General features: G+C 58.9%; 1 protein-coding gene across 2 annotated transcripts; it reads right to left on the bottom strand.

Moving 5' to 3' along the window:
• Positions 1–791: 791 nt before the first annotated feature.
• Positions 792–13,753, bottom strand: LRP3 (LDL receptor related protein 3). Of its 2 annotated transcripts, XM_079118765.1 has the most exons (7): positions 13,148–13,753; positions 11,249–11,296; positions 5,102–5,240; positions 3,582–3,796; positions 2,079–3,195; positions 1,720–1,852; positions 792–1,445 (listed from the first exon to the last, which is right to left on the bottom strand). In XM_079118765.1, the coding sequence occupies exons 1-7, from the start codon at positions 13,218–13,220 to the stop codon at positions 858–860; spliced, it is 2,313 nt and encodes a 770-aa protein (XP_078974891.1). In that variant the 5' UTR covers positions 13,221–13,753; the 3' UTR covers positions 792–857. The 2 variants fall into 2 exon arrangements, with proteins under 2 accessions (XP_078974891.1, XP_078974892.1); XM_079118766.1 differs by lacking the exons at positions 11,249–11,296; positions 13,148–13,753 and adding an exon at positions 8,957–9,088 and having other exon boundaries at positions 3,566–3,796.
• Between the last annotated feature and the right edge of the window lie 356 nt (positions 13,754–14,109).

Genomic DNA, 14,109 nt, shown 5'->3' with positions numbered 1-14,109 from the left:
CACCAGAGTGAGTGTCATGACTTGAGTGTACACAGCCTCACCCTGGTTTACAGGTGGGGAAACAGACCCTGAGACAGGATGGAATGGATTTGGCTACTGTCGGTTGGCGCCTTAGCCTCTGTCCCCTGAGAAAGCACAGAGCAGGATGTCCTGGGAGTCTCAGGGCTTGCAAAAGACCTCATGGCCCTCAACCTCATACCCACATCTCTGGCCCTGCCACAATACCCTGGGGATTGACCCCTCAGTCAGATTACAAAGGGCAAAGGACACCAGCCTGGCCATGCCCATGCCATCACAGGCCTGAGGGTAGGCACGGAAGCCTCCTAGCCCAGCTCCTCTGGGGGCCCTGCTAGGAAGGATGGGAAGAGGGCTCAGTGTGTACAGAGCCCTCACCACCGGTGAAGTCCAGTACCCCCGGGGCCCCTTTCAGTCCTAGTACTATAGCTTCTGGCACAGCTCTGGGGGGCTGCTGGTGCCACCACAGGATGAATAAGCGAGAAGTCACATAAAACCCTGCAGAGAGCCCTGCCCTGGCCCCCCTACCTCTCTGGAAATGGATTCCAGGTTGGAACTGGAGTGGGGGAGTAGGTAGAAGTGAGACCCCCAGGTGCTTGTGTGTGCTGGGACTCCGAAGATAGGCTCATCCCTCCACCCTCTTTCCCCGCCCCAACCCCCAGCGCCCGCCTGCCATGCCCACCCAAGTTGATGCAGGCTGCTGGCTCAGGGCCCAGACCCTCCAGTGGGGCTGCCGGTGGACCTCTTTTTCTGCAAGAAAGGACGCGGAGGCAGGGTAGAAATGACTGTGTATTCCCTGGTTACAAAGCGGGGCTATGGCGGTCACCAGCATGTCTTGTGGGTCAGCAGACCAGCAAAGCCTCGTCGTCACTGGCCTCCAATGTTGGGGAGCAGGGTGGTGGGGGGCTTCTGCAGACCTCCAGTGGCTCTGGCGAGTGGGGGTCTGGGGTGCTGCTGGCAATGGGAGCCAGGGGGTAAGGGTCCTGGGCTGAGCAAGGCTCAGGAAGTGTGTCCGAAGGGGCCGGGTTATCCGCCAGAGGGTCCCTACAGGCCTTTCTGTCCTTGTTCACAGGCCCGTACTCTGGGTCTCGCAGGCCCGAGGGTGGGGGTGGCACCGAAGTTCCCACCTCTGGTGCATGGCCAGGGGCACTGGGAGGCGCATCCCCAGCTGCTCTGGGGCTGCCTGTGTCCGTATGGGATGCTGGGGGATCTGGGGCGGCCCCTGGTGCGGGCTGGAGGAGCCCGTCGCCCAGCACCGTCTGCGAGGTGCGTGCAGCGGTCAGCAGTGGAATCTGGCCCCGAGGTGCCCGTGGCCGGTGAAAAAGTCGGTTCCAGAGGCGGCCCAGGCGGCGGCGGGAGGGCCCCCGGCGGGAGGCATGCCGTCGCATCTGTCTCCTCATGGCTGTGCGAAGGTTTTGTAGCACCGAGGCCTAGAGGGTGGGGCAGCAGCTAAGGGCCTGCGTGGCCACTCAGGAGCAGAGGTCAGCACACCCCCAAGGAACCCAAGACCAACTTGTATCCCTTCCACCTGGCTGGGGCCCCTGAGGTCACCTGGCCCAGCTCTCACCTCCCCCTTCTTTGACCCCTGAACCAGGCTAACCCAAACACTCTCCTGCCTGGCCCTTTGCCATCCTGGTCTTAGATGCTCTCTGAGGTCCAGCAGCAAGTCTGGGACCCATGGGTCTCACACTTGCTCGGGCTCACCTGGGATGCACTGTAGACAGGAAAATCCTCCACGGGTGGGATGAGGCCCTGTGCAATGAGCTGACCATAGGAGGGGGGTGCCTCCCGCCGCACAAACTCAGCCTCTAAGCGTGTCATCTGGGTCTCAAAGGCCCTGAAAGCAGTGGGCAGAGGGGAAGTATGGCAGGGCTGGCCAGGACCTGCCATAGCAACAGGACTCAGGGACTCTGCCCCTCCATCTGGAATATGAGAGCTGCCCAGACCCAGCATGCCCAAGAGCAGTCCCCACCTGGATGGCCCGAGCCTCCGTGTGCAAACCCACAGCCGCATGCGCAGCGGGTGAGGAAACCGAGGGCCCGCGGCCCCGACGAGGCGCCCACCTGTACTCCTGCGTGCGCAGCGAGTAGAGCTTGAAGGCGCAGCCCAGGGCGATGACGAGCAGCAGGCCGCACACCAGGCTGCCAATGAGGGCAGCGGTGATGACCTTGCGGGGCACGGCGGCCAGGCAGCCATGCTCATCGCTGCCGTCCTGGCAGTCCTCCTGGCCGTCACAGCGCCACGTCTCAAAAATGCAAAGGTTGGTCCCGCAGTGGAAGGTGCCGGGCTGGCAGGAGAAGCAGTTCTTCTCGTCGGCGCCATCGGGGCAGCTCTTCTGGTTGTTGCAGCGGTCGGCAGGCGCATAGCACAGGCCACTGCCGCCCTCGCAGGGGTATTGGTCCGGTGGGCAGGCAGGGCAGCCCTGCTCATCCCGGCCGCTGGCACAGTGCCACCAGCCATCACAGCGCTGTGGCTCTGAGAAGCAACCCTGGTCACCGACGCCACTGTCATCCCCCTCGCTGCTGCTCCCGCAAGGCTGCTCCCACGGGAGGCAGTAGCCCTTCACCTGGTAGGTGGCGTTGAAGCCATGGCCAGCGCTGCGGGCGCGGGCATGGTAGGCTACGGTGAGGCGGCCCTGCGCAGCCTCGAGGCTCACGGGCCGGTGGTTGCTGCGGTAGGAAAGCGTCTGCAGCAGGCGGTCCCCGCGCTCGCCTAGGCCCTCGTACACCTGCACATAGTCGTCATAACCCAGCCGCAGCTCCAGCTGCAGCAGCACGCGCCGCGGGTCCTGTGTGTCCACCAGCCACGTGCAGTGAAGGTCTGAGGGCCCACGCGCCGCCCCAAACAGGTCTGGGGAGGCAAATGAGCCATAGAAGCTGCCCAGCCGCCGACCGCACGCCAGGTCAGGGCAGCCAGCCTCATCGGAACCATCGCCACAGTCCTGCGTGCCGTCGCAGCGCCGCTCCACCGGCAGGCAGCGCGTAGACCGGGCCCCGCTGCAGGGAAAGGTGCCCCCAGGGCACAGGCTGCCTGGAGGCTCAGAGGCGGGGGCGGAGCAGTTGCCCTCATCGGATCCGTCGCCACACTCATCCACGGTGTTGCACTGCCACGGGCCCGGGAGGCACTTGCCGTTGTCACAGCGGAACTCATCTGGCTGGCAGGACACCTGGCCCAGCTTCCCTGTAAGGAGGTAGCAGGAGGCAGTCAGGGGAGAGCAGTGCCTCCCTCCAGCATGGGGGCTTGGGGACAGGAGTGGGCAGGTCACCCACATCGCAGCTGGGGCTCAGGAAGGGCAGGGCCACCAACAGGCAGATTGCTGGGATGCCCGAGTGGGCTCATTCCCTGATCTGACCTGAGGGCGAGGGGCGAGTCCCCCTCTAGCCGAGTCTGAGGTGGAGCCAGGGGCCTGGAGAGGTTCTGAGGCAGCACTGCAGTCCCACCCACATCCTAGGATTAACAGGGCTGGTCAGGGCGAGCCCTGCAAGGAGGAGAGGGCACTGCCCGACCCAGGAGCCAAACATTGAGCGCTCCATGGTGACCCCACCCTGACCTCCGATTGGCGTCACCTCTGATGTAGGAGAGGCGGAAACCCTGGGCTTGGCCGGAGCTAGAAGCGTCTGAGTGGAAGAAGATCCAGACGTGGTCCCTGGCAGAGATGAAGGCAGGCGGGATGGCAGAGCCGCAGAGCCGGAAGGCCTCTTGGCGAGGCGGGGCCGCTGGGCCCAGCAGGAGCCAGTCCAGGGAGCACTGGTGGGACTCCTCCACATCAAAGTTGCGGAAACTACAGGGACAGAAAGGACCACAGAAATGGGCAGGGCAGGCAGAGACCCCATGGACTAGCAGAGTGGTCAGGCCAGCACTCACAGCAAGGAAGGTCAGCCCTGCCCCCACACACCTCCCCTGCCCCACGTCTCCCAAACTGCCTACTCCGCCACTCCTACTCCTTCTGTCCCCATGCTGTTCCCTCCCAGAGGTCCAAGGGCAGCTCCCTGAACAATCATGACATCTGTGGGCAGCAACGGTCACACTTAATTCTGTTGCAGCTCCCTCTTCCTCCATCAGCACAGCACTCCAGTCCAAGGCCAGAGTGGGAGGGTCAGGAGCCACCCTGACACTTTCCCTGAAGGGTGGAGGCTAAAAGGCCCAGATCCCTCCCAGACCTGGTCAGCTGGAACAGACCCAGCACGAACTCCCAGATACCAACACTGCAGGTGAGGCTGTGCCCACAGGTCCAATGCTGCAGCTGGGTGACAGGTAATCACCTAGGGAGGAACACTGGCCCTGCAGCCATGGCCTTGTGGCCATGGGGAAACTGAAGCACAGAAACCAAACCAGCCCCTGTTCATGGCCTTCACATCCCTGTCTTTTGGTGCTATGGAGTAACGGGGCCATGGTGTGGGGTGGGGTCTGGACTTTGACATTTAAGAGAACTAAAGCAGATGGAATCCATGGTGAGCCCCTAGTCAAATGACCCCATGACCATTTCAGGCCAGGTCTTTCAGCTCTTCAGTGCCACTACCAGTTCACATACCCTTGTTTCCCTCTGCACTTCTCTGCAGCTCAAGGGCACAAGCTCCTGCCTGGTTCCCTTTCCTATTGAGACCACCACAGTCCCCTTGGAAAAACCCCCATCTGGGCTCTGTGCCAGCCTGGCCTCAAGCCATCCTTGCAGGACAGAGGAGAGCTCGGCTACCTCACAGGCAGTCAGATCATGCCCACCAGTTCCCAGGGCTCAAGACAAGAAGAGGTGTGGCTTGGGAAACCCAGTCACAGAGGCCCAGTGAGCTTGGCACACTCACATGCTCAAGTGCATTCACTCAGGCACACACATGGTCACACGTGTCCTCTCAGACACCTCATGCTTGTGCTCTCTGCATCTACAGACACGGGCTCATGCACATGCATGTGCTCACACATGCAATCTCACACAGGTGTCCTTTATGCCTGCTCAGGAATGGACTTGTGCACACTCACACACCTGTCCATACCCACCTGTATGCCCTCCACACCTGCCAGACACACACATGCCCACCCAGGACCTAAGGTTCCGCACTGATTCCCCCCAACACCCTCAAGGCCCTCTTACCTGATGGTGATCATGTCCCCACGGTCACCCTGGATGTACCAGCTACAGTTGGTGCCTGGGGGGTAGTTGAGGGGCCAGGCTGGGCTATAGATGACGCCGCGCCGTTCTGTGTGCTGCTCCAGCTTCCCACTGCAGGCAGCTGTCAGGAGAAGAGACTGAGAAGTGCCCACCCCAACTCTGGGTGGGAAGTGGGCTGGGGTCATGCTTGAGCACAAGCCTTTCCCATGGTGTGATCAAGTGCTGCTGAGGGTAGCCAGGCCATGGCCGGCCATGAACTTGAGACTTCACAGAAGTAGGGGTGGGGGGTCCAAGAGGGTCCCCCTGGCCTTGGGGCAGCACAGCACCCATCCCGTGCTATTCACCAGAGCCTAGGTCTCTTGCAGGGCTGAGAGCATGCCACCAATTCCCGTTGGCAACCAGCCCCTGCCAATGCAGCACCATTGCCTCAGGGCCTCAGCTCAGAGAGAACTCTGCACCCTGGGCCTGACAGGCTTACCAGCCATCTCATGAGGGTCCCCTGCCTGTGCTTCCTGGGGCTTGCTGAATGAAGACCTCAGCCCTGGGAGGACAGGGGCTTTGCTCACATTTACTGAGCACCTACTATGTACCAAGCAAAAGTGATAGGCATGCTGAGTAAGGCAGGCAAAAGCCCTGCCCTGTGGAACTCACAGGCTGGGGAGGGAAGCAGACAGACTTATGCAGAAGACCTGGTGAAGATTATGAAACAGACCTGAAGGGAGGCAGCAATGTCAAGGAGTGGCTGGAAACACAGGCTGGGGCTGGGTACACCTTACATGGAATTGTGTACATGGGAAGTGTACATGGGAAGCCACTGAAGGCAGATGTTATAACCAGAAGAAGGAAGAGGCTCAGAGAGGATAAATGACTTGCCCAGGGTCACACAGCCAGTGAGCGTCAGTCAGGATTCACTCTGGTCCTGTGAGGGGCTCAGCCTCTCACAGCCAGCGCTAAGCCAATAAGCATTTATAGAGTATCAACTGTACACAGTGTCCAGGATGGTCACAGAGCACTACGTTGGCCAGTATGACTGAGGAGCCCCCCACACTACTGGCTTCCCTTTAAGTGATTCATTATCTGCACCCTCCACCTGCCAGCTCAGCATACCCAGCCTGAAGGCACCAAACCGGAAGGGGCAGCAGAATATACTCAGGCATTCCCAGGGCCAGGCAGTGGACCTGTGCACTTGGCACACCCCTCTCACAATGCCCTCAAGCCTGCACCATGTCAGTTTATCTGATCTAGTCTGTGACAAAGGCAGGACCCATTTTATAGATGGAGAAACTGAGGCTCAGAGAATCAAGTGATAACCAAGACCAGTGACACCCCCCACTTGTCTTCCTACTGCCAGCACCTCCCTTTCTTGCCCCAGAAGCCACATACTCTCTGCCTCTCAGCAAGACTCTGTGGAACTCCAAATGGGGCAGCTGCAGTAAGGAGGAAAGCCTTCTAGTCTCCCTGCACCCTGTACTCTTAGGACAAGCACAAGATCACCCACCCATCCCACCGGCCTCATGGCTCCCATAATGCCTCGCCCCCAAGCCCCTTGGTCCCATGCATGGAGAGACTTTGCTCCTATTGAGCCCTCGAGGGAACCTCCCTACTCTCAGCTTCAGCCCTCAGTCCAGGTCCTTTCTCAGAGAAGCCCTTCCCAGGCTGCCCAGTGAAGCTCCCATGGTCCACCTCTCCTCTCTTCCCTAGCATCTGCCACAGCAGTGACTTTCCTCTCCTCCCTGGGATGGGCTGACGACAGCTTTCCACAAGAGGGCAGGGCTGTGATGCTCTAGCCCAACACCCAACCCCAGGAGCCTACAGAGCGTGGCCAGGCACTCTGGACCACTGAGTGGTCAGTCCAAGCTCCTGCTGCACATCATCCTGAGGGACAAGCTGTGAGCTGAGGCTCCTTCTGCCGGGGACCAGCCATGACCATGTGGTCCAGGTTATCCAAAACTATAACTACAAGTTGGATGCTCATGAGAGCATCAAAAGGCTAGAACAGAAATGCCACCCTTGGCCCTAAAGCAAGTCTGGCCATCAGAGCCTCAATAGTCCACCTCAGTGAGTTTATAAGCCATTGCCTCTGGACCTGGTGCTTATATATGGTCCTGGGAGGCAGCCTCCTGTGCCTCAGATTCCTCCCATTCCAGAAAATCGGAACCACGTAATCCACTCCCAGGACAGGAGGATAAGCACTAAACAAATGGAGCAGGTCTTCGAAAGTGTGAGGTACCCCCAGGCCTAGCCTAGTTCCTGTTGATGGGTGAGCCCACTGGCCACATGGACCTCACAGAGAGCTGAGTGCTGACCTGGGAGGTTTCTCCTTCCAGAAAGTGCTGGAAAGGAGGTTCCTGGGAACAGAGGTCCCAGCAAGGCAGGGGGCACAGCTTGCTCCCATGTCAAGTCTCTAGAGCACGTTAAACCAGAGAACCAGGCCTCTGGGTCAGCAAGGGCAGGAAACAGCCCTTGATTATCTGTACCCTCGGCTCCAAGCACAGGGCTGCCACCGCCCCACAGGAGTGGACGTAGATCTACCCATCGTGTTAGGGCAATAAGAGGCCAGGTATCTTATCCACCCTGGCCAAGGAAAGCCAGGCCCCTCTAGTGTCACCAGCCACCTCAGTCTCTTCCCACCTACAGTAGCCAGAATATATCTCCCTCATACCCCTGTATCTGGCCATTCACTCAAGGGTTGGGAAGCCTGTCCAGATGACTGGACCAGTTCCTGCTAAGTTCTGGCTTTGCACAAAGCACCAGTACCATGTCCTCCCATATGGTCTTGCCACCAAAGGCCCCCAGCACTTCCCCAGAAATTCTCCCATCAGGGGCATCAAGAGCACTGGCCCTCTGTTACCTGTCTGCTCTTTTCCAGAGAGGACCACAGCAGGGGGTGGTCTGCAGCCACCAACACAGCCTGGTGCAGACCGAGTATGGAATAGAAGGGAGGCTGGCATCTCCCAGGAGCTGGAGCTCCATCCAGGGCTCTTGACTGGATGCCACTTAGCCATGGGCCTGGTGGATGTCCCCAGCTCAGACGGCCGGCCCTCCAGCTCTGTCTCTGTAAAGGGCAGCCTTGTCCCCACTCCAGTGCACCACCCCAGGGCCCAGGCACAGGCAGGGATAAGGACATGAATCCAGTCCCAGTCTCAGGCTGCCAGACACACCATTCTGCCCTGAGCCTCAGTTTGTCCTTCAGTAAAATGGAATCAGTATGTGTCACTTGTCTCAGTCAGTGGGATGGGCAGGAAACCTGAGGAAAGGAAAACTGGAGGCAGACATTGGAGTGATGGGGGTGCCTATCAGGGGAGGGGAGTCTCCAGGAACTGAGGGTTGGGCAAAGGTATGTGAGGGTGAGTGGACAGAGGAGAGGTGGGAGAACGGTGTGTTTGGGAGATACTACTGCAGGAGAGGGCTTCAGGGATGTTCGGGTCAGACACAGAGGAATGTCTGAGCTCTAACTGGACCTGACTTCACTCTGGCAGAAGATTGCCTCCGCTCTCAATGCCCGCTTAAGTGGGAAAGAGATGACTGGGCACTTTTAAGGACAGTGTCCTTCTTTCCTGGTCCAAAAGTCGTCAAATACTCCTGAGAGGACACGAGCAAGAACTGATGAAGCACAATTTGCGGATCTAATTTCCAGAGGTGAGATCGATACCCTGGACAGCCCGCCTGGTGTAACCTGATGACAGGGAGCTGGGAGACCCACCCCAGACTCTCTGGGAAGTTGTCAGGCTGACTGGTGAACAGCTTGAACCCTGCCCAGGTTCACCAGCTAGAGCCACCCTGGGTCCTGGGGGATGTGGGAGGTGGGTCATCTGAGCCCGTCAGTCCCTGACATACCTGGGGCAGGGCAGAGGCTGAGGGACAAAAATCTGTGAGGTTCCCAGGCAGCCTGGCTAGGTCCTCGGGATTATCTGAGCCCAGGCCAGTTCTGAGAAGGGGCTGGGGGAGTGGTTCCTGATCCGGTCTCCTTCACAAGAGGAATGGCAGAGAAAGTGCTCCAAATGCAGGGTCACAAAGCACTGTTGGAAGGGGGCACTTAGGGCAGTCAGAAGCTGGTTAGCAAGGCTGGAGGGATAGAGCTAGGGTCCCACACTACCACCTATCACCACATGAACTGTATATACAACTCACAACACCAAGGACACCATGCATGGGCACCAATGTGCCAAGAGCGACCCCTCAAGTGTAGCAACGTGGACCCTCCTGGGGTCCAAGGTCTTCAAAGCTAAGAACAACCAAACATGAACACCCAGACAGGGATCTTTCTCCCCCAAGCTCCATGAGTGTCCTTATCTCTAGAGCATCATTTTTCTAAACCTGGAAGTGGCAGGTTTGGGACAACATACCCACCCATCATCTTAGCAGAAGGACTGGCCTGGGGCTCATATTTATGAGATGTGAACCCTTCTTACCCCCTTCTCCTACTCTATCCTGACCACAAACATCTGACTCTGGCTAAGCCAGTCTTTTCCTCGAAAAGGATGGGAAACTGGGCTGGGACACCAGGCAGGACTGGGCTGGTTGGTGCTGAGCAAGGCCAGGCTCTGGGCTAGCCCAGGTCAGCAAAGGACACATGGCTGCAGAGAGTGCAGAGCTCAGATGCAAAGAAAATTAGGAGGCAGGCAGAGGCCAAGTCTTTGAGACAGGCAGGGAGACCAGCCTCTGTGACCCTGACCTTCCCATCCCCATGACCTCAGCCAGCAAGGGTGACTCCCCCTAAGAGCTCCTAATACCTGAGCCAGTCTCAGTGGGTTTCTGAAGCCAGCCAGCCCCCTAAGCAGAACTAGAAACCTCAAGTAGCTCCTGCCCCACCATGTAGCACGGCACACAAAAAACAAGTCCAGGGTGCCAGGCTGGGTATCATAATCATTCCTGACTACTTTGAGTTAACCTTGACCCAATGTTTTTATGCAAAAGACCTGTGCTTACTTGAATAACATTTTAGAGTTTGCTGAAGATGGCTGCATATTGGCTGAATGAGCAAGAGATGGTGAGGTTTATCAGGGTGTATCAATCACAGTACAGGCTCCCCGAGTCTCCTTTCTCAGAACTCTCTGAATGGCAGCAAGGGCCACAAAGGCCTGGATTTATCCATTCACCAATCCCTGGCAGCCCCTCAGTGATGGAGGATAGATGTTCTTGGCTGCCCCTCCTGCTCCTGACAGGCTTTGCTATACTAGGCACCAGGCCAGAGCCCAAAGAGGGCCACTGGATGACCAACCCACACTGACAGGCAGGAGGCCAGCACGAAGTCTTCACTGTGTTTCTCACATCCTGTGTGTACTACTGGCCAAAGTCAATCTCTGTCCTGCAGGTCAGCTGCCTGGAGCTCACCTGTCCATGTGCACAGCAGTGATCCAAGGCTAGGCCCTCACCCACCGTCTACCTGCCTCTCACACACCAAGCCAATACTTCCCCGCCCTGATGCATTCAAGAACCCGGGACCAAGAGCTAGAGACCAACCTACAGCCCAAGTCCCCAGAATTATTCAGAATGGCCTATTCTAAGCTGTTTACTTTGCCTGCCTTGACCTTTCCATTCAAACCGCAATAATGGTCTGGCCTCTCCTTTCCCCTCATCCCTGCCTAACCAAACCTAGTAATCCCTGATGGCCCTGTGTGGTACAACATGTCTCCATCTCCCACAAAGTCAAAATTTCTACCAATGGTCTTGGTTTCTCTGTGTCATCACGCAGTCCTACTTCTCTAAGTTGAATCACAGGTATTATTTTAACACAGGTCAGCATTTCATAGCCCTAAGGAACCCCACAGCCTACAGCAGGCAAAATCTCTCAGTTGCACAGGGTGCTAGTAGCTTGCCAGTAGTATAAGCCACACATGCCAGACACCATGTTGAGCATCTTGCCATATTGGTTTGTTGGACCCTAAAGACAAGATTTTGATGTAGAGCCTTTATCCACCCATTTAACAAAAGAGGAAACTGAGGCTCAGGGAAGTTTAAGCTTGCCCAAGGCCAAATAACTCCTTTGCAATGCAGAAAAGATGCACAAGAACTGATTTTCTCAATAAGAGGCTAAGAGACTGTAGGGTGAGCCTGGACCTGAAAGCTGGTCCTCAGAGGTCAATAACCCAGAGGGGCTGGAAGGACAGGAGGAAAGCATTTACTTACCTAGGGCAGGAACTGCACTGCTGAGCTTCCCCGTGAGAAAGAGGTTCACTGTGGGAGACATAAAGAGAGGTCAGAAGGGCACCCTGGCCCTCAGGGTCCCAGGCACCTGCTCTGGACCAGTGGCAGGCCTTGCAGGGGCACAGAACAACACAGCTGAACTCAAGGCTGGTCCCCTACACCTCACAGGGCAAGGTCAGAGTGCAGCTTGAGGCTTTTGCTCTCATGGTCCTGCTGGGATGCACAGAGGCAAGGATCCCTGAGAGACCTGGCACATCCATGGCCAGAGAGCAATGTGCCAGTCGGGTTCTGTCACACTACATCACATAACTTAGGGGGTTTCCTCTCAGATTTGGGGGCACCCATCACAGAAGAGACCTAGCTCAGTCCAGGCTGGGGCCCTGCCTTTCAAAGAGGACTCCTACCACCTGGGAGGGCTTCCTCCTTCAGATAGACTGTCAGCCATCTTGCCTACCCAATGGCCAGGGAGGGAAGGAAAGTTCTAATTATCCCCATTTTACAGGGTCACTAAGCTAGAACAGTGACCCTCTTCACTGAGCCACTCTGACCTTGAGAAGGAAAGCAAAGAATTCTCCTGCCACCCCCTTAAGTACTCACATCCATGGGATAGTCTTTTGCTTTCATCTGCTGCTCTAATCAGGGGGTCCTGGGCCCAGAAGAGAATATAGATAGAGTGGAAAGGCAGACCTAACTTCCTGGAGTTCAAGGTGCTCCCTTCCCCTATCAAAGATGCCAAGGGACCAGGGAGCGTTTCCGGAGGGTCATTGCAGACCTGGTCACCTATCCTGAACCACATCAGGACACCCAGGCTCTGCCAGGCAGACCATAACACATCATCTGAGCAGGAAGGACCTGCTCACCAGGGGACACAGCAACTCAGAACCCAGAACCCATGACCATAGCCAGATTGAGAGGTGGACATTCTGGAGGTGATATTCCTTATTAAGACCAGCTTGCACAGCTGGGGCAGAGCACCTGGTTCTTGGGGGACAGAGGAGGATACAGCTTAAAACCAATGGGGTTGTTCTTCACTTTGTCATTTCAGTTGCTTCAGCAAACCTGTCAGGTTAAAGAGCCCTCATCAGTGACATCACAGTGTGTCCCTTAATGACCCTCAGCTCTTCTAAGAGCCTCCCTCCTTCATAGAGGTAAATAAAGGAGCCATGTGAGTTGAGCATTTAACTCCTTCCTGCCCCTCACCCCAACATGGGTCCTGGAAAAGTTGACAGAAAAACTCTTGAGCAGGAAAGGAGCCCTGGCCCAGGTGCCAGGCCTGGACGGGTCTCTGGGCATCCCGGAACTCACCACCCAGTACTAAACAGGCCCACCCGCTGGGGCCAAGAGACACAAAGGGAAAATGAGTCATTCGCACAGCTGCTTCTCCCTGGAACCCTCCTCCAGCCTGCATCCTGAGTCCCCGTCCTCGGCTAGCACCCACCCCCGCCTCAACTCCAGGCAGGAAACAGTTCTTTCTTCAGCAAGCAGCCGGCCGGGCCTTTGTCAGCGGCTCTGCAGGCCCCATCTCCACCAAGCTGAGCGCCGGCCGGCAGGGCTCAGCTGCTGCTGCTGCCAGCCACAGCCGCTGGCGGACCTGACTCCTGCACGAACCCGCCGCCTGCGCGCCGCTCACCCCCGGCGCCAGAGCGCTACTCCGAGCCGGGCAGGAGCCGGGACTCCGCCGCTGGAGCCGCCCTCCCAGGCCTAAGGCCCGAGCAGGCCGAGAATGCTGGGGAACTGCGCTCTCCGCAGCCTCGGAGCCGGAGCCATCCCAGTGCGGGTTTCGGACAACGCCGGCTGGGCGGGAGCAGAGGTCCCGCCAAGGGGACGCGGAGCTGCGAGGTTAGGGACCCGGACCCCTCCAGGCCTGCGCGGCCCACTCACCCAGACAGACGACAGCGAGCTGCGCCCGGGCGCCCGGCGCCCCCTCCGGCCCCGTGGCCGCCCGCTTCTCCATACCCGGGCCGGCCGCGCGCGGGCGCCGCCTCCTGCCCTCCGGCTCAGGCTCCGGCTCGGGCTGGGACTTGCGCGACGGCTGCGGCCGCGGTGTAGGCGGCGGCTCCGGCGGCGTCTTTGTGCAGCGACGATGCAGGCCCGCAACGAGCGGGGCCACATCGGCCGCGGCGTCACGGGCCCCGCTGGGGTTCAGCGGCGGCCACCAGGCAGGACCCTCGCCCGCCGCTGCCCCTAAGTCCTGGGTGCCGCGCCGAGGCCGGCCTGCGCCCCGGGGCCCCCGGAGCGCCCATGCCCCCGCAGCGCGCTGCCTGTCCGGCACCGGCGCCCCCGGACCGCCCAGCGCCGCGCCCAGCCCGCCTGGCCGGGTGCCGCCAGTAGTGCGTCCGTGAGTCCGTCTGTCCTCCCGCCGGGCCCCTTGCCCGAGCAGGGAGCCTGGAGGCCGCGCGGCGCCAGCCACGTGACGCACCCGCGGAGCCGCAGTGGCGCTGACAGGGCGGGCGGAGGCGGCTGGGGCGGGCCGGGGGCGCACGCCCCGCCTTGGGGTGCTGGACAGCTCCGCGCACGCAGCCCTTGCCCAGTCCCGCGTCCTCTGGCCCTCAAGCCTAGGCGCTGAGGGCTGGCAATGCGCCCAGGGTCGCAGTCAGCGACCGCCTGATCTCCCAAGCCCACGAACTCGTCTCTCCCGGAGCCAGAGCTGTAGAAGGCTGTGCTGGGGAGGGGCGGGAGAGAGACGATGGGGTGGCAGAGAAAGAGCTGCCTAGAGCTGCTTAGGAGTCCTGGAAGCAAGACAGTGCATGGTGGCTCAGGGCTCAGCCTCTCTTCCTCCCAAAGTGTCCCTGTATTCTGCTCTACTGTCCTCCTTGTTTGCCACAGCTCAAGTGCCCTCCTTC

The sequence above is a fragment of the Sciurus vulgaris genome, assembly GCF_902686455.1.
Source record: "Sciurus vulgaris genome assembly, chromosome: 17".
Lineage (NCBI taxonomy): Eukaryota > Metazoa > Chordata > Mammalia > Rodentia > Sciuridae > Sciurus > Sciurus vulgaris.
The sequence above is the reverse complement of the archived record's forward strand: the minus strand, read 5'-3'. Positions and strand labels throughout refer to the sequence as shown.